The following is a 19,312-nucleotide window of genomic DNA, read 5'->3' as shown; positions in this document are numbered from 1 at the left end:
CGACAACTGTCCGGTGAGTGGTTAAATTCAGACGAATTTACATTCAGTAATATTTTGTTCCCGAGCCGTCCTCGGGGGCCCTTGTACTCTAATCTGCTCGGTGAGAAAGTCTCCTCACACACAAACCCCTGCCATGTGTCCACTTTTTCCTAGAACGACAGAACAGTCCGTAGAAAGGTGTACCGTGCGTACGGTAATGACCGAGCACTACCGAGTCCCTGGGGTTCTCGGGTAATCCTATCGCTCGAGCCGCTCGAGTAGTCCGGAGCCTAGGCCCCAGGGACAGGCTGTCGGTGCTCGGTCCGGTCCGTCTTAAGCCCGGGCACCACCGAACCGTGGGGACTCTTGGTCGCATTCCCGCCCGCACGTGGCTCCAGTCTACTTGCTGACTGGTCGCAAAGTGAAAAGGTGCTCACTGGTCATGGCGTGCGCCGTGCTGGTTCAATCTATCTCCTGAGCAAGGAAGTTCGTGCCTTTGTCTTTTGACTTAGCCATCGCGGATTCACGAGGGCTCGGAGGCTGAACGCGCCCAGAAGGACAGTCAGGGCGATATCGTTCTCAGGGAAGGAAAGGTGAGGGTTGGTCCGACTGAGTACTCCTCGGGGCATCAAGTGAAAACAGCAGAAACTACACCGAGCACTCAGAAGAATACTGGAGTTGCGATCCCAAAGAAAGGCCTTCATTATATTTACAAAAAAGGGACAGCATTTCTAAGGGATCACTCCCATATTTACATCAAGTAAAAGAAGAAGAAGAAAAGACTACTAAAAAAAAAGAGGGCCTAGTCGGAGTCGGAGCTTTCGCTGCTGCTCCTCGGGACAGGGGGCGGCGGCGCCTCCCGCATGAAACCGGCTGCCACTGCGGCAGCGATACTCTGAACTTCCTCCCGGGCGGCCTCCTCCTCAGCTTCGACCACCCCTTCCCGAGCTGGTTCTAGCGGGAAGTTCGGGTCCCGGCTCCGATAGCAAGCCAAGACGTGTTCGACCACTGCTTGGGCCAAGCCACGCCCCTCCCGGGCGGCGAGTTCTTGGATGACCTGGGGTAGCGTTTCGAGGCGCTCGCTGACCTTCTGGAAGCCCAGGGTGAACCGGCCGGGGCCTGCTCCCTTCTCCTCCACGGGAAGTCGCCTGAGCCTGGCCACCCTCACGGATCGCTGCATCCGGCGAAGGACGTCCTTAAGCATTAGCTGCAGGCTGGCCCGTTCGGTGTTGGCGTCCTCGAGCTCCTCCGCCATGGTACGCAGCCACTCCTCAAGACCCTGCCCTACGGCCGCACCAACAGAGTCGGCGCCGGGCGCCTGGGCCTCAGCCAACTTCGCCCGCTCCGCCAAGGCGGACAGGGCCTGCTCGCGGGCGGCCAGCTCCGCCACGAGCTTGGTTGCCCGCTCCTCCCTAGCTGCAGCGGCCCCCGCAGCCTCAGCAGCCTCCGCCTCCCGGTGGGCCAGCAGATCTTCCCAGGCGCCCAAGTCCGCCGCCTTTATCTCGGCGTCGGTCTCCCGGATCATGACGTCCTCCTCCCGGCGTTGGAGCTCCCCCTCGACGTGCTGGAGTTCCTCCACCCAGTATTGGAGCTCGGCGTGGGTCCGGTCGACCTCGCCCTTCTAGCAAGCTAGGTCAGCCTGGAAGGCCTCTAATGCCCTCTCGCGGTTCATCGCCGCCTCCTCCCGCTCCTGCGCCTGCCTCTCCCTAGCGAGGGCCTCGGCAGCCTGCTGCCGCGATGCCTCGGCCAGGCGGGCGACGTCCTTATGCTCCCGCGTGACCTCCGCGCGGGCCTCCTCCAAGGCCTTCCGCTCTTCCTCCATAGCGCGCCGTTCGTCCTCATGGGTGGCGCGCACCGCGGTGAGGTGGGAGTCGAAGACGCGCCAAGCCGCGGTAAGCTGCGCCCTCTCCGAGGCCAGAGCGGCGTGCTCCGCCTCCTGTTGCGCCATCTCCCCCACCACGGCCGCCTCCAGCCGCCCGATCACCTCCTGGGCGCTCTCAAGCACGACCGGAAGAGGGTCAGCGGGCTGACTGGGCGGCTCGACGCTGGGTCCCCCGCGGGCCTCCTCCGGGGGGCTCGAGGCCCCCGAAATTTGCCGCGCGGTCATCCACCCCGCGCTCGGCGCGCTCGGGCCGGACTCAGGCGGCGCCGGCCGTTCGGGCACGACCTCTGTTGCCGGCTCGGCGCGGCACGGTGGTTGCGCCTCTGGCTCTGCCATCGCGCTCACCGGTGCTGCGCTCACCGGTCCCAGCTCCGCTGTCACGCTCTCCCACCCTGGCTCCCCCGCCACGCTCGCCTGCTCTGGCTCTGCCGCCGCGCCCACCGGCCCCGACTCCATCGTCGTGCTCGGCGGCCCCGATTCCGCCGTTGTGGTTATCGGCCCTGGCCTCGCCAGCGTGCTCCGCTCGGGCACGCTTGGCTCGAGGACTAGCGCCGGACTCGGTGCCTCCGGCCGCTCTTGGCTCTTGGCAGCGCCCGTGGGTGACCTGCGAGAGAAGAGCGAAATCGAAACTCAGAGTGTAGTTCGGGCAGAGCGCACTCGGAAGGAAGGGGGGACGAAACTTACACGGTCGTGGGTCTTCGGTACTGCCACCTCGCAGCCGGAATCCTGTACTCCAGGCTCGACGGTGCTGGCCTGGATTCCTCCCTGCTCCTCTTCTGCTGGGGGGCTCCACGGGGCCGCCGCGTGGTCTCCAGGCGTCGAGTCGGGCCTGAGCAGACGAAGGTGCGGTTCTAGAACTGTAGATGCCGCCCCTATTGACAGCCCCGCACTGCACGACTGGCCATCCCGGTTTCCGCCCCCACCTGGCGACGGCGACGGTGGGGGCTCTGGCGCAGGAATGAAGAGTCGGGGGTGCTTCCCCCGGTCCTCCGGTGCCGGCAACACCGTCGCCGCGCTACCAGCGGTGCCTCCTCCTCCGGTGCGGCTGCTGCTACCTACGGCAGCCCCGCCGCTGGCCTGCGACCCATCGCCCACAGAGCCCGCGCCGTCAGTTTGCTCTGGGCCGCTTACGGCCCCCTCACCGACCGCCTCATCCACCACGGGGGTCTCGATGGTCCCGGGGTTCTGGCGCCCCGGCCGGTCGACCAACCCCTGGGTGTCGAACTCCGGCAGCTTCGCCTGAATCGCCACCCGGTTAGGATTGGCACAGAGTGCCATCTCTTTCCACGGGAGCTCCGCCCGGCTCAGGTCATCCACCCCGGTCACCACCCGGAGCATGCCCCTCAACTCCGGCACGCCCAGGTCCCAATCCTCACCGATCTGGGTCCGGGTGATGTCCTCGGGGCCGGTGTAAAGCCAGCAAGGTCGGACCCGCTCCCGCAGGGGCTCCAGGCGACGGCGCTGGAAGTCCGCCACCACCATCATCGAAGTGAGCCCGGCCTCGCGCAGGAACTCGATGCGCTCCAGGACCAGCTCCAGCCGCGCGTCCATCGGCGGCGGCACCTCCGAGGTCACCTTCTGGGGTTCCGCCGCCACCTCCGGTAGGGTCAGACGGTCATGGGGGCTGACGTCGACGTAGAACCAATCACGCTGCCATTCCTCCCACTTGCTTCGCAGTACCTGGGGAATGTATCGCTCCCCCAGGCCGTCCCGCAGCCGGAAGTTGCAGCTGCCAGCGAAGTCCGCGGTGGAGAAGCCCCTCTTCTTCCCGGCCGACCACAGCGCGAAGAAGTGCCAGAAGAGCGTCACCGACGGCGGCACCCCCACGAACATCTCGCAGAAGTGGGCGAAGACCGCCAGGATGACGACGGAGTTGGGGCTGAGATGCACCAACTGGATCCCGTAGGTGTCGAGGATCTAGAGGAAGAATGTTGAGAACGGCGGCACCAGCCCAGCCGCCACGAAGGAGGTGAAGAGGACGATGTGCCCCAGGCGGTTTGTCACCGGCGGGAAGCTCGCCGGTGTCACCACCGAGGCCCCCTGCTGACCCTCGGGGACCATCAACTTCCGAATCTTCTCTGCTGCCTCCTCATTCAGCAGGCGGGACTCCGGCAGCACGCCGTCGGGAGTCCTGTCACGGCGGCTTCCTCCTGCTCTTGGCATTTCGTCGGGCGGGGGATGATCTGGACGGTGGAGAAGGGAAGGTGCTCTGATCGCCTAAGGAGAGTCTAGGGCTCAGGAGTGCAAGGAGAGCAGGGGCTAGATCATGAGATGGCGTAAAGAGGGGGGTGGTTCGCTCCCTCCTCCTTTTATACCCCAGGGAAATTCAAACGTCGCCCACCACAGCGCACTCGGCAGGATGGTTTCCTCTATCGACGCAACCGCCAGACGAGTCTCCCACGGGTCATGCGGTGTCAGTGGTTGCCAGGCATATTTTCCTCCATCTGTGTGGCTGCCGCGCGTGCCGCCGGTCCCGTCGTCGTGTGCTGCCTGTCCCGTTGTCACACCTCTCGGGAGTCGTTTGGACGCGCGTCCGTTCGGCTCCCCGTTGGGCCGTACAAAAGGCTCGGACCGGCGGGACCACCGTCCAAAAGCTCACCACGTGGCGTCAGTACTGGCTTCGGCCTCGTTGGCGACGAAGGGCCCATCCGTAGTCCCTGGGCATTGCCTGCCAATGGGCCTGGGGGCTACTGTCGGTGTATCAGGAACCTGGGGTCCCTGAATCCCGAGGTCAGGCTAGCCATCCGCCACATGGCGTCATTCCGCGGAGTCTCTCCCAGAAGGTGAGAAAGATCGAGTCCCGGAAGAGGGCGCTCGGGGCCACAGTCAGTTCCTCGATGATCCACGAAATCACAGTACCGGGAAGAACATGCTCGGGAAGGTGTACGGTGACCCCCGAGCACCCTAGTCCCCCGACGACCAGGAGAGCTAAGTGTTGGGAGAAACATGCTCGGGGCCGCTAGCGGTGGCCCCTGGGCACCCAAGTATCCCGAGGACCCACCGAAGGAAGTTCAGGGAGAAAGTGCTCGGGGCTGCGTGCAGCAGCCCCCGAGCACTCAGTTCCCCGAGGATCCATACAAGTGTGCCCAGGAGAGAGTGTTCAGGGAGGTGAACAGTACCCCCGAGCACCCGGTCCCCTGAGGACAAGAAGGGGCGTTCTCGGAAGAGAGTGCTCGGGGAAGTGAACAGTACCACCGAGCACTCGGTACCCCGACGACCCAGAAAGGCCCCCGAGGGGCCCACCGATAAGGTATCAGCCAGTCAAAGGCCCGAGGCCGCATTTAAAGAGCGTGCGTGGCCTGTCACCTCCAACTACTCCCGCCGCGCTCAGCGTCAGTTCCTGCCACATTTTGGCAGAGAGGCGTGGGGTTATTAATTGCACAGGTCCCGTCCCGTGCCACCCGGCCCGTCTCGGGATAACGTCGTAAGGGCCGAGGCGTTTCGTCTGCCGCGCTGCTGTGGCAGGGGAACAAGACAGGGCAGGCACGCCGAGTTGTTCTAAGGCCACCCGGCGGGCCCGCTCCATGGCATCCGTTGCCAGACATTAATGGCGACAGGTGACCAGGCGTGGGACGCATTTTCCACCCCCGGTCACGTCGCCCAGAGGAAATGATGACGCCCATTCCATTTGTGGTGCCTTGGAGTTCGCACCCTCCCGTGCGGGGCATATCACCGCTGGCAGGTATTTGAAGGAGCCGACGGCACAGCAGAAGAAAGAGGCAAAAAAGAAGAAGAAGAGAGGGATAGAAGAAAAAGTGTAAGAAAGGAAAGAAGAAGAAACCGGTGTGAAAACAAGAGAAGGGAAGACCAGAGAAGGCTGAGCCCAACCCCAGCTGGAGAACAAGGAGCCCCAGGCTTTAGAATAGGAGATCCTCCTTGTAACCAGCAACATCCTTGAGGGACTTCCTCGAGACATTCATAGTGTTCATACAGGAGTAGGGTGTTACGCCCCCGAGCGGTCCGAACCTATCTAAATTCCGGTGCATTTACTTCTTCTTGCACTAGGTCACTCCTCTACCACCGGCAATTGCATTCATTTCCATTTATTTCTCCGACGAACATATTCAGGATCATCCCCCCGGCCGAATCTCTAAAAAGGGGTCTCTCGGGATCCCTGCGACTGGAGTTAATCCTCCGACAATAGGTATACCACCTCTGTGTCATGGTGTCCCGTATCATCTAAAAGAATGTTGGGGTATTGCAGGGTCAGAATGCCCGGAGAAGTTGTTCAACCATTGTTAACCTTCTCTTAGAACAACTGTTGAAAGTGCATTTGGTACATTGAAGAATCATTTTAAAATATTTGTAAGTTAATCATTCTTCGCTTTGAAAAATCAAGTCAAAATTGTTGTTGCATGTTGTGCGCTCCAAATCGGATCCCAGAGGATGGTTCAAATGAATATGCATATGATGATGTTACTTGCTACTCAGCACTACCAAGGAGCAGTCTGGTCCATCGTGACATACAAGAGGAGAGTCGGGCATGGGCACGTAAACGGGATGAGCTAGCACAAAAGATGTGGGAGGATAAAGTAGGGTAATCTATAGCTGAAGATGGAATTAATATGTAGAAGCTTGATGTGTGGTGACTGCTCTTGTTTCCTATTTGATTTTCTAATTTGCTATGTATGTGTACATTATCAGACCGATATTATTAAGTTTTGTTATTTGCATTGCATAAATCCTTTTTAAATTGTGTTTATGTTCCGTGTTGATTCTAGTAGTATGTGTTTAATTAAATTGTCTCATGTCATGAGGAGCGGCAATGGCAAAAGGGAAGGAGAAACTTGATGGGGATGGACCTTCTCGTGAGAGAACCATCAATTAGGTTGATGGTCAAACCAAGTTCATGCTGGATTGGTCTACTTGAAAGACCACAATGCCGGATTTAAGTTCAAGAAGTAACATCACATGAAGTGTGCTAGTGCCTTAAACAAAGAGTTTGCTATGGGGGTGACAATTGCTCAAGTTGATCGTCACTTTAGGCACTACAAAGGAAACTGGAAGTATGTATCAAAGGCTTTGAGCAATAGTGGCAATGTGTTTGAATTATGTATTGAATGCATGGTCACTATTTCAGAGTCTGAAAAGGCTAATCTCAATGTATGTTCAATTTATTTTCTCTATGAATGAAACTGGAAAATGCATATATAAGGCTAACTCCTCCTACATGAAATGTAGGATAGGGTAAGGTGCTTGCTTTCTAAGCCCATCAAATTTCTTCCATGAGATGCATGAGCTATTCACTGGCACTAATGCAAATGGTTCTCTTGCCATTGACCAAGAAACATGCATGAATGATTGCGATGATGCAGAGAGCTGCAATTCACAAGGGTTGAATGACATGAGCTGCTATGCACTTCCTGAAGACCCAGCTGGTGATGATTATGACACTTTGCCATCACCCATAAAGCTAGTGGAGACAATAGCTCGTCTAGCACTAGTCAAACTGGTACCAAGCATCCAAGTGGTGTCAAGTCACCTGCCAAGAAGACAAAAAAATCCTAAGAGTCCTTTCTCAGAGTCTACTGAACAAATTAACTCCACATTGGTGTCGCTCTAGAAATTTCTCACTGCTCCGGCCCCTCAAGTACCCCAACCTCCTAATCCTCATGCTAGCTTGCGGGAGAGGCTAGAGGCAATGACAATTACCACTGCTCACAATGAAAGAAAAGGTATACATGACTTCTTAATCAGTGCAAGTGACATGGCTCTGCAGATTTGGGTGTACAAGTTCCTCACTTGCGAAGATTAACCGGTGACAGCTCCAACTTAGTGCTTTTGGGTGTTCAGTTGTGATAGTTCTTTTGGGTGTTCAGCTGCGTTAGTTCTTTTAGGTGATCAATTGCACAACTTTTGGTTACAGTTAGGATGCACTGGTCAGAATATGATGAAACCTTATTTACTTAAGATTAGGTCCAGACAACTAGTTTAACTGCTTTTGGGAAGTTATTGTTCTTTCATTGCTTAATGCTATTTACTACCATGGTACTTAGTCCATTGAATGAGATCCAGACCTTGGTTTTAAGTTTATATCCACGTATATATGTATTGTGATGGTGTAACAAGACATGTTTACATATGTGTAACAAGCGATAATTAGACATCAAGAGAGTGTATTATCAACACTCTAGGGTGTTTGGGTGAATATAGCCACCTTTGGCTGCCAACCAACCACTGCCATAATTCTTTACCAAATATTTGTAGTAGTAATCCAAACAACTGCAATACAAAATCTGCTACAACTAACCTTAAGTGTGGCTACAAATCAAATACCTTAATTTTACCATAAAGTTTGTCAAGCCCCAGATGTGGCTAACGTCAAGGTTACACGTGACAAATTTAATGGTGAACCAAACAAGCCTTAATTCCGTTGGCTCGCAAATTTTTTTTCCTTTTTGTTGACAGGATGGGCTTAAACTGCGGAGAAATTAACCAGCCCAGGCCCGTTCGCATCCTCTTACCACCACCACCTATGCCTACGAAGTCTCGTGGGGTTGGGGGAAAAAGAAAGTAAAAGCCCTAGCGAGGCTGCCGCCATCGTGCTGCCTTGCCGAAGGAATCGAGCGAGAAGGAGGGAGAAACAGGAGGAGCGCAAGGACTAGCTGAGAGCGGCCGGAGAAGGGGAACAATCGACGCAAGGACTAGGCGAGAGACAAAAGGGATAGGGAGATCGATGGCTTCCACCCTGCTGCGCACGTCGACCCTCCGGGGAAGCGCCTTCCGCCGTGTCCTCTCAGCAGCGGCTGCGGCTGCGCCTTCAGGTGGGGAGGGGCTGGCAGCCCGCCGGGCTGCCCCGCTCCGTCGCCTCTTGCACTCGGGCGCTCCAGGTGATCAGCCTCCCACGTCTCTGGATGAGAAGGTACATTTTCCAGTGTCCCCCTTTTGGTCTGGTCTCCTTTGTCTCTTTTCTTGCTTCGCCTCCTCGTAGATCAGCCACAAGGAGCTCTCTTTCTTGCTTGATCTCCTCGTAGATCATCCACAAGGAGATCCCTTTCTTGCTTACTCTCCTTGTAGAAGCACAAGGAGCTCCCTTGTGTTGTTGAAAAATAGGTAGCTTCCCTGTTCGTGGTGCCTACAGTTGATCCATCCACCAAGCAACGTGAACCGATAGCTCTCTCCCTCAACGACCAGAGGGGGATTTCAAGTTTACCGCGATGTTAGTTTCCTATATATTGTTCATGTCATGTTATTTTCCTATACTTTGTTCATGTTAGGTATTTAGACCCTTGAGTTGCTGTCTATAGTACGCTTGTTGTCCCTTCACCAACCAAATCGTCATATCTCTGCTATCATCCAGATGGATGTTAGAACAAGCAGTCGATATCAAGGTTTCACTTACCGGTCGAAGTTCGGTTACCGAGTCCATCCGGTAACTGAAAATTCACGATTATCACGATAACCGCTCGAAATTCAGCTAAAATTTAGACAAAATTCATTTGCTAAAATTTGAAATTTGCTAAAAAATTTATCAGAATCACTTCTCGGTAACCGGTCGAATCGGACCGGTTACCGAGCGATTTTCTCGATTTATCAAGCGGTTTTCCCGAATTTTTTGCATTGTTGGTAACTGCTCGATTTTGTCGGTAATCACTCGGTTTTCTCGATTTATCGAGTGGTTTTCTCGATTTTCAGTGAAGTTCAACAAAAAAACACAAAAATTGGCTCAATCTTGTAAAATCAATAACTAATTCATCTGAGCGTCAAATCAAGTAAAACAAATTTTGTTGGTTTCCTTGTAACATGGTCTACATGATAAACATATTTATACTCATAAAAAGTTGAAAATTTTCTGTGAGAAAATGTATTTGTTAAACCAAGTTAAATGCATAGTTTACTCTTTGCTAATCCAAAAATCATGAAACTAATTTTGTTAGTCTTCTTACATGATCCTATGTCTTTTAAAAATATATGTATAAATAAACAAATAATTAGTTATTGTAACATGCAGGATTGTGTAAATGTGTTGCAAATAGGTTAATTCATAACTGACCCATCACACCTCTAAAATTAGTGGAACCACTTTTATTTATTTATTTATACTATGATTTATGGAGGAAAAATAATAGTAGACATGAAAAATTTAATTACAGTACTGTTTCTTAACATATTCACTTTATGCTTGTGAACTTATTAAAAATCATAGAGAAATTAATTAAACTCTAAATGAAGTGAAATCAATTTTAAAGGTCCTCTTAAGATACGTCCTACACAAAAAAATATGTGTTTGCATGTTAAACGTTTCCTAATGAGTTAATAACTGAGCCGCACGCTTCAATTTTTTTCATTTTATTCAAACTTCCTCCCTATAGAATATGATGCAAACGACATTATTTTTGAATGTTTTTTCACAAAAGGTCTTAGAATTGTGTCTAGTTTTTTTAGGATTTGTTTTCAAATTTTTTTATTTTTTTTGAATTTTTTGAATTCAAATTCGGTTACCGTTCGGTTTCTGAAACCGAGCCAGACCGAGATGCCTGGTTATCGCGCATTTTGATCGGTTACTGACGAATTTTCAAACCTTGGTGGGTATATAGTCTAGTACTTTTGACCATTGTCTCCATGAGTTGTTTGTTATACCTGGACTTCAGTGTATGTTGGTAGGAATCATCATGTCTCTAATCAAATCATCTTATCACTGCCACTATCTATGAATGTGATTTGAGAACTAGCAGTGGGTATGCATGTCATGTATTTTTGACCCTTGATGCCTCCACGGCAGTTGCGATCTCCATCGCAGCTCACCCACTTGTAAAAGCCTGATATTTCACCTCCTAGAAAGGAGTTTTAGTGGCGGGTGTGCACTCACTCACACCCACACTAGTTAATCCCACTCATATAAGTACAAGAGAAACCCAGCTGTAGACACATGCATGCCTACGTGCCTGAGTTCTAGCTGCTGAGTTCCATTGAACCGGTGGTCTGACTTTTTTTTTTTTGTTCATGTACGCTGTGGATGGCATCCACCGTATCGCCATGGTGTTATGTGGCGCATGGCGGCTCTGTGGCAGGCGCAATAGAATGTTAGGTTGGTGTTGACTTACCTAGTAATCGAGCGCAAGGACTGAGAAACCCGCCCGCTGCACGCATCATTCTTTCTGCATCCATCGAGAGCCCGCAAGACTGAGGAACCCTAGCTTGACTCGTCGCCGCTGCCGCTGGCTAAACAGTTGATCTCCGCCCACCCCCGCCTGGAAGTCCGAAACCCTTGCACTCACCGTGTCCTGACCCGACCGCCCCACCCTCATCGTCTCCCCAATGGCATGAGACAGCAGGTCAGCAGCACAGCAGGCCGCTTTCGCCTCTCGATTGTCTCTGCTCTCCGCAGGCCAGCACCCAGCAGTAGGTAATTGCTCTCTCTTCTCCCTGCTCTCTCTTCTCTCTGTTCTCTCTACCCTTAGTCTCTCTGCGCTATGCCTCTATTAGTCTATTAGGGCACCCAGAAGCAGGTAATTGCTCTCTCTTCTCCCTGCTCTCTCTTCTCTCTGTTCTCTCTACCCTTAGTCTCTCTGCGCTATGCCTCTATTAGTCTATTAGGCTGGTAGCTGAAATAGCAGTATAGCACATATGTTAGCACATGAGCACATAGTATCAGACAATTCTACGGTGGAACCTTGAGGTTGGTCGCTTGATGTTGTTTAGTATGTCGGGCACCGTGTCAGAGAAGTATCGGGTATTAAAATCTGTATTATTGAGGTATAATTGTCTGATACTAAGTTGACCTATTTTGATGGTTTGTCGGAGTCATATCAGTATCGATCTGTACCATTATCATAGTTGTTACAGTGGCGTGGCAAGGCACGGCGACCCACCACCTTCACAACTTTACAGCGTTTATGGTGCGTGGGCCATACACACATCGGCATGGCGAATACACACATGTTTGTCCCGGATATTAGCAAATGGCAATGAAATGTAGCACAAAAGTTATATTCTAGGATATTAGGAAATGTAAATGTAGCAAAAAACACAAATAAAATGTAGCACAAAAGTTATATTCTAGGATATTAGGAAATGTAAATGTAGCAAAAAAACACAAATAAAATATAGCACAAAAGACATAGAACTCTCTCAAAGTTTCAAATCTCTCATCACATATGTGTATTCTCTATGCCTAAGTGCCTACAGAAGTGCTAACATCACATATGTGCTAAGTGCAACTGCTAACATATATGCTCATGTGCTAACATATGTGTTATACTGCTATTTCAGCTAACAGACTAAAAGAGGCATAGCGCAGAGAGAGCAGTTACCTGCTGCTAGGCGCTGGCCGGCGGCTCGGGCTAGGGTTCCTCAGTCTTGCGGGCTCTCGATAGATGCGGAAAGAATGATGGCGGGCAGCGGGTGGGTTCCGCAATCCTTGCGCTTGATTACTAGGTAAGTCACCACCAACCTAATCTTCTATTGCGCTCGTCATAGGACACCATACATGCGCCACAGGGATGCCATACAGGCGCCACATGGATGGTCGTGGTGTCCCTATGGCGACAAGGGGATTTCCGCCACGATGACATATTGTCGTTATGGTGACGATATCCCGATACCATAACAACTATGACCATTATCTAGTTGGATATTGGATGGAGTAGTTGGTATATGTCAGATTGTCAGGTTTTTACTCCTTGAGTTGTTTTTTATATGTAGATATGCGTCTGTGTATTATAAGTTTACTCTCATTTAGCTTATGTAGTGATATGTAATAACTAATAAGCCATGGTTCCTCAGTGTGTTGCGTGTAGGATGTTAGTGTTGCAGATTAGGTTGATGCTCTTGAGATAGTAACCTTTCCTACTCTTGTCATTGGTCTGTGGTGGTCTTTTGGAACCATGAACTCATCTTCTGTTATGAATGTGGAAATCAGATGGAGCCTGTTATGTAAAAAACCGTAGATAGGGGTATATTCGAGCTTGTCCCATTTCTCACCGAATGGTCAAATCTCTTATCTACAAGTACATGGATGTGAGAACAAGCAGTGGGTATAGTTTTCAAGGACTTCTGTTCTTAAAAATAAATTGAGTGGCACTTGTAACTGCTTTAGCATCTGATGCACCCTATACTCAAAGTTCATGTCAAGGTGGGAATAAGTAGTTTGGTTACTTGATTAGATATGTCCCATTTAAGTGTTTAAGAGGCTAGCCAACTGCAGAAGTGGCTTAGTTAATTTCGAATATTTATTCTTTTTTTTTTGTTTGCATTTCTAGACAAGTTTGAGCATCTACATCTTGTGTGTCGTATTTGCTTTCATTCTGTGCAAAAAAAAAAAAGATAATTTCTTTATAAACTTGATTTAAAACAATGATGTAGAGTAAGGTAATTGTAGATTCAGATTATTGATCCACTCAAAAAAAATCACATTATCTGATATCATGCAGCGTCACATTGCTTATCACTTATTTCCTTAGGTGTCTTTACAGTGGCATTAACTTGTACAAGTACCACCTACCCAACTTTCTACACAATTCCTGGTTTTCTTCTCATTTTATTTATTTTCTATCATAATTGTCTGTAATTAGACAATATAGCTTAAAGGCCGCATATGCATTTGCTAAGCACTAAGATGCTGGATACTACACTTCTTCCCTTTGTTACGACACCAGAAAGGACCGTTTCATTTATTATACTGTTTTACTGTCTTCCATTTATGGTTTTTTTAGAGCAAATCTATGTTTGACTATTAATCAAACGCTTATTTTTGTTGTATAGTTAAATGCACTACTTGAGAAGATTCGGGCAACAAGAGCTACTTCATTGCCAAATGATGATGTGGTGGACATTTTTTTAAGGTACACATAATTCTTTATCACTTCATCTCTGTTTTTTCAGAAAATCCACTGATCGTGGTTTCACTTTCTAGTTCCATGCGTGTTCGTCAGGAGTACTTCATGAAGCAACTTTCAAGGTCCTGGGTTACTAGTTTTGTGTTAGTATATGGTGGCTTCGTCGGTTACTACATATCGAAAAGTGAAAATGGAAATGATAGAGCTCGGGAGGGAAACTGATAAGTCTGTCGTGGGCTATGTAACTTGATGTTACGCTCAAAGGACTATTTTGAACCGCTTTTTCTTTCGAGGGGGCCTAGTTTGAACATGGGGCTGTGGAGTGTGAACTATTGCCGCACCTTGTACGAATATATTTGGTATTTTGGCATGTTTGGTGGATGATGCGAGTGATAATTTTAGAAAGTTGACATGTTCTTAGACCAAACCTAACCGAGTCCCATCCCGGCCCTTATTCCCGTCACGATGGGAAAACGCCCACGACGGGAACGCGAGACGACGCCCAAAGCCTTCCCTTCCCGGTGCGGCACGGGACGGAAAAGGAGAGAGGTTCCCTCGACTGTGGGAACCTCTCTCTATTCCCTTCACGCAGAAGGCGAGCGCGGAAGGCTCTGGCAGTTGGCGTCACGCGTTGGTGCGGAAGACGCGAAGAGGAGGGGCGGAGCCGGCGCGAGCAGGGAGGATGGCGGCGCAAGGGTAGGCGCGCGGTGGTGTCGGGGCAAGTGGCCAGTTCGAGCACGCAGGGAGGGAAGCGGCGACGTCTCCAGAGGCGGCCAGGCGGCGACGAGTCGAATCGACGAAAGGTACCATCGTGTTCCCCTCTGCTTCCTCTGGATCCGGGGTTAGGAAGGTTGAAGAAGGGATGTGCTGAAAGGATCGGGGTACGGAGTCGATTAGGTGAGTAGGGGCCTCCGTGCATAGTCGGCGGACGGACGGGCGGGGGCCACGGGGTACCGGTCTAGCGGTGGGGTGGCGGCGGCGTCGGTCGATTTACTTTGGTAGGGGCACACTTGGTGCGGCGACGGACGGAGGGGCAGGGGCGACGGGGTAGCAGCCAAGGGGTGGGCTGGCGGGGCCATCGGGGTTTTGGGGGTACGGGCCGACGGCCTGCGGCGGCGGACGTAGGGGCAGGGGGCATGGGGTATGGGCCCGAGGGGAGCTGGCGGTGCCGACGGGGATGGTTTGTCCTCCGGCTTGTAGGATTCCCGTGGTGGATGTTGTAGATGGACGCGGCAGCTCTAGCGGCCCTAGTCTCCATGATGCAATACCATGTGCAGGAGGCGACCGACGCTTTGAAGAAGTTAGCGAACGACAACTTGAGCCCAGAGAGCACACCGGCGGCAGTGGACCTTAACATGGCCCTGCTAGAGGTGGATGCCATTGCCGACGATTTGGGTCAGCTCGTATTCCAGGTGGAGGATGCGCTGCGCCGGTCCTCTATGTCCTTGCCTACTGACTTGGTGGACAGGAGTAGCGTGGGGGAGGAAGAAGACCCATGGTTGTCTAGGAACAACGACGGAGATGACATCGAGCTGTCGGAATGGAGCACAGATGAGGTGCTTTGTTCTAGTACAGAGGATGGCGTCTCCGTTGAATCGGATAAATCGTGGCGGCTTTAATCTGGTCTCCTCTTAGGTTTTGGAGTAGTGAGGTTCTTGTCCTCCATTACTGCGAAATGTGTCTGCTGCTATGAGTTCTGGTAGCTTTGAACTTTGCATTGTTGTCGGCTTGATCTATGTAATGCCACTGAATTGGATTCATGTATGAATGCAAAACCCTGTGTGGCCATTTGAATGATGATGTTCCATTTGTTTAGATATCTGTTTGTGCTTCCTACCCCATGTGGATATTGGTCTGAATGTGTGAGGCACCTGGAAACAATGTTTTGCCATTTGGTACCGATGGTTTCATACTGGACATGGATAATTAGTTCAAATGATGTAGAAGAATGTTGTCCACATTTGGTAGGTGTAGTGTACAGTTCCTACGACAGATTAAAATTTGGTTGTATGTGAGGCAGGATGATTATGTCCTGTATGCAAATACATATGGTTCAAAAGGGCATGCTATGTCTATATTCTTGTATGCATAGTTTCCAGAAGCATCTGGGGGTGTTCATAGTCAATGGCCATGTTTTTTTGAATGTTGCTTATGGCTGTTTGAGATATGGCAGTACATATTGGTAAATGGTCCTGTATGCAAATACATATGGTTTAATAGGGCATGCTATGACTATATTTGTGTATGCATAGTTTCCAGAAGCATTTGGGGTTGTTTATAGTCAGTGGCCATGTTTTTTTGATTTTCGAATATGGTAGTTTGATAGATGGTAGTATGTATTGTTAAATGGTTGTGCTATTTCAATATGATGTATTCAAGCTCATCACTGTTAATGGGGCAATTGAACAAAAGGTATTGTGAAGTATACAGAAGGGTTTGAGGCAGTCAATAGCTTTCGGTTCAATACCTTTAGTATTCATACATGTCTTGTCCGGCTATGCTAACATTTCCTTCAATGATGGTGCCCATATTCAGTCTTTGCATATTCATATAATCTCTACTATAACTGATTTGAAGGGGCGGTATAGATCCTTTTTACGAGAGTATACTTCATGACAGTTTCAACCGTATGACTTGGGCGGGGCCAGAGATGGGGACCCAGGGGGTTCCTCTGACGTACCTGATTCGGACTTCTCACAGTTCTCACAGTCTGGGAATCCGGGTGGAAATTTGGAGGTAGGGTAGTTCAGCTTGGGAAGCGACGAGAAGGGTAGGAAGAAGGTTACCTCGAAGAAGAAGAAGAAGAAGGTGGAGCCGAAAACTGATAGAACCAAGTGGACAGATGAGGAAGATGAGTTGTTGGTGTCGACTTGGCTAAATGTGAGCCAAGATCCGGTTGTGGGCACATATCAGTCGAAAGAGACCTATTGGGGACGCATTGCAAAGTACTTCAACACATGTAGGAAGCCAAGCATGATGCCAAGGTCCAACAAAGCGCTGATCAACCACATGAAGCTCATCATTGATGCCATTACGAAATTCACGGTGCATTACAGGAAGGTAGAGTAGTTGAATCGAGTGGCACCAATGAGCATGACAAGGTAACAAATGTTGCGGCTATGTTATCCAATGTTAATGTTCCATGATTGCTACGGCCACACTGACTTATATGTTTTTTCAGATGGCTCGAGCTTGCACGGCCTATAAGGCAATTGAGGGAAAACTGTTTGCGTACACGCACTATTGAGTGATGCTTGCCGACCACCCTAAGTGGCACGCACACGAATCGGCAAGGGCACAGAAGGTCCAGGATGTTGTGGACGCGCAGTGCAGCCAAGCTGTGGGCAATGACGTCCCAAATGATGCGGCTTCAAACGCTTCCACGGACCTTCCCCGCCCTATTGGCCGTGACCAAGCCAAAGCTGCCCATGCGCGCAAGTCACCGTCCACCTCGCCACTTCCAACCGTTTTTGGAGGTATGTATGAACGACACCTGCAGGACCTCAGCGAAACGAAGAAGGTTATGGTCGAGTTGAAGAAGGAACAGCTCAAGGTGATGCGGCTGCAAGCGACGGTCCGAGTGAATGATCAAGACGAACGTATTATGAAGGTGGACTTTGACAGTGTTAGCGGGCCACTACGTGAGTACTACAGGAAGCGCCAAGAAGACATATTGGCACAGTGGAAGCTCCTAGAGGATCATCCGTAGGCCACTTGTTTCATGTACTGAAGGACATCTGTTGTTTCCTGCGTTCGCACATTTTAGCTTTCGTTTCTCGCATTACAAATAGTTTTCCAAACGACGGTTGTTTACTTCGCATTGTAATATTAATCTGAGACAACTAGTTCTTGTTTCCGTGTGCAACCTTGCAACATTGCATGGCCAGTAGTTGATGGATTTATGCATAGAACTTTTCATTGTAACATTTATGTGAGACAATTAGTTCTTCTTTCTGTGATCAAACATGCAAGGTAGGATGGCCGGTACTTCATGAATTTATGCATAGAAGTTGCTACATTGACTGCTAATTGAAGACATATCACAGGAGCCGAACATCTCAGTTCACACTACCAACATTGATGCACGATACATACTAAATTATAGAAGCTTCGAAACAATAAGTACCATAGGACATAAAACCCATAATAGATGCAACAAACTAAATTATAGAATACTTAATTGGTAGGCAGCTACTGTGCTCCATGCAGGCTCCAGAGGTGCTCAGCAAGGTCGTCACGTAATTGGTGGTGCATTGCACGGTTCCTGATAGCTTGAGTGGCTTCAACATAATGCATGACTCCTTGATCAGCATCTCGATGCACTGGAGTTGGCTCCCCCATGAAGTCGAACACCTGCTCCGTCAAAGCGCTTACATGTTCGTCCTCAATTATCATGTTGTGCATAATGATACATGCGGTCATTATATTATGCAGTGTGTTTTGATCCCATACTCTAGTAGGTCCACGAACAATAGCAAACCTAGATTGCAAGACACCAAATGCACGTTCAACATCCCTGCGGACAGATGCTTGCATGGCAGAGAAATGGATGCTCTTGTTGCCTCTTGGTGCAGGAATTGCCTTCACTATGGTCGCCCATTTGGGGTAAATGCCGTCGCCGAGGTAGTACCCCAAAGAAAGCATGCCAAATTCATAAATCGTACGATGCTACGGCCTCCAAAACTATTGAAGGCTTGCGAGGATGGTCCGTATATGTGCCATGCCACACTTTTAGACAGTTCTTCCATACCCAATGCATGCAGTCGATGCTCCCCAGCATCCCGGGGAACCCTCGCCGCTCGCCTTCGACCAAGAGGCGAGCGGTATCCGCTTCAGTGGGAGCACGTAGATATTCATCTGAGAACAGCTCGACAATAGCCTGCACAAACTTCCGCAATGCCAGCATCGCCGTGCTTGCCCCGATCCGCACATACTCATCAACTGCATCGGAACTGACTCCGTATGCTAGTTGACGGATCGCCGCAGTCATTTTTTGCAAAGGGCCAAGGCCGAGCTTCCCGGTTGCATCCCTGCTCTGCCGGAACCATGCGTCATGCTGCTCCACAGCGGCCGCAATTCTCATGAACAAACGACGCGTCATACGAAACCTGGTTCCATAAACATTCGTTATTAAGTGTCGGTTGTTGCATACGTCCTGCATTACGAATACAAACTTACCTCCGCCGGAACAGGACATCAACGTACACAGGGTTGTCGGTGAAGTAGTCGTTGTAGAGCCTAGCAGCACCTTCGCGGTGGCGATGGTCTATGACCGTATGGCCCAGCACGGACCCACACTGCCGGCTCCGACCCGCCGCTGCTGCTTGTTCCTCCTCGATGGCTAGAAGCAAAAGCAGCTCCTCTTTGTCACTCGAATGCGAGGAGAACATTAGCATTTCCTCCGAATCTGAAGAGTTCATTGTGTACATGCAATACGTGAAAGAAGTGTGACTCCCATTTAAGGCGGCTGACCCCTTTTATAGTGCTACGAATCTCCCTTCGAAGCCAACCGTGAGTAGCTTCCTTGGCAAGGCAGTCGAAATGTACCACATTTTCTTCCGCGGGAAGCCTTGTACGCAGGCACCAATCTCACCCGTACTGCATACGACCGTACATGTACCATATATACGCATCACAAGTGAAAATACGGATCGGGTTAAAAGAATTATATAAT

At 50.4% G+C, this 19,312-nt stretch overlaps 3 protein-coding genes and 1 pseudogene across 3 annotated transcripts; 2 read left to right on the top strand and 2 right to left on the bottom strand.

Annotated features, from left to right (window-relative positions):
* Window positions 1-441: 441 nt before the first annotated feature.
* Window positions 442-2,317, bottom strand: LOC133923190 (uncharacterized). Its single transcript, XM_062368618.1, has 3 exons — window positions 1,721-2,317; window positions 1,067-1,600; window positions 442-519 (listed from the first exon to the last, which is right to left on the bottom strand). The coding sequence occupies exons 1-3, from the start codon at window positions 2,315-2,317 to the stop codon at window positions 442-444; spliced, it is 1,209 nt and encodes a 402-aa protein (XP_062224602.1).
* A 4,309-nt stretch (window positions 2,318-6,626) lies between these two features.
* On the top strand, window positions 6,627-7,369 carry LOC133923189 (uncharacterized; annotated as a pseudogene).
* A 991-nt stretch (window positions 7,370-8,360) lies between these two features.
* Window positions 8,361-14,006, top strand: LOC133920627 (uncharacterized). Its single transcript, XM_062365231.1, has 3 exons — window positions 8,361-8,723; window positions 13,565-13,644; window positions 13,716-14,006. The coding sequence occupies exons 1-3, from the start codon at window positions 8,538-8,540 to the stop codon at window positions 13,858-13,860; spliced, it is 411 nt and encodes a 136-aa protein (XP_062221215.1). The 5' UTR covers window positions 8,361-8,537; the 3' UTR covers window positions 13,861-14,006.
* Window positions 14,007-17,829: 3,823 nt separating this feature from the next.
* Window positions 17,830-19,058, bottom strand: LOC133923188 (uncharacterized). Its single transcript, XM_062368616.1, has 3 exons — window positions 18,817-19,058; window positions 18,389-18,746; window positions 17,830-17,991 (listed from the first exon to the last, which is right to left on the bottom strand). The coding sequence occupies exons 1-3, from the start codon at window positions 19,056-19,058 to the stop codon at window positions 17,830-17,832; spliced, it is 762 nt and encodes a 253-aa protein (XP_062224600.1).
* Between the last annotated feature and the right edge of the window lie 254 nt (window positions 19,059-19,312).

Source organism: Phragmites australis, chromosome 6 (genome assembly GCF_958298935.1).
Source record: "Phragmites australis chromosome 6, lpPhrAust1.1, whole genome shotgun sequence".
NCBI classification, from domain to species: Eukaryota; Viridiplantae; Streptophyta; class Magnoliopsida; order Poales; family Poaceae; genus Phragmites; species Phragmites australis.
The sequence above is the reverse complement of the archived record's forward strand: the minus strand, read 5'-3'. Positions and strand labels throughout refer to the sequence as shown.

Coding starts and splice junctions, on each gene's coding strand:
- LOC133923190 (XM_062368618.1), bottom strand. CDS start 2,317: ATGGAGTCGGGGCCGGTGGGCGCGGCGGCAGAGCCAGAGCAGGCGAGC. Junction 1,601..1,720: donor ACGTCGCCCGCCTGGCCGAG/GCATCGCGGCAG, acceptor CTAGCTTGCTAG/AAGGGCGAGGTCGACCGGAC. Junction 520..1,066: donor TCACCCTGGGCTTCCAGAAG/GTCAGCGAGCGC, acceptor GGGCGCGTTCAG/CCTCCGAGCCCTCGTGAATC.
- LOC133923188 (XM_062368616.1), bottom strand. CDS start 19,058: ATGAACTCTTCAGATTCGGAGGAAATGCTAATGTTCTCCTCGCATTCG. Junction 18,747..18,816: donor GATGTCCTGTTCCGGCGGAG/GTAAGTTTGTAT, acceptor TTATGGAACCAG/GTTTCGTATGACGCGTCGTT. Junction 17,992..18,388: donor GCATCGACTGCATGCATTGG/GTATGGAAGAAC, acceptor TTGACGGAGCAG/GTGTTCGACTTCATGGGGGA.
- LOC133920627 (XM_062365231.1), top strand. CDS start 8,538: ATGGCTTCCACCCTGCTGCGCACGTCGACCCTCCGGGGAAGCGCCTTC. Junction 8,724..13,564: donor CCACGTCTCTGGATGAGAAG/GTACATTTTCCA, acceptor TTTGTTGTATAG/TTAAATGCACTACTTGAGAA. Junction 13,645..13,715: donor GTGGTGGACATTTTTTTAAG/GTACACATAATT, acceptor TTCACTTTCTAG/TTCCATGCGTGTTCGTCAGG.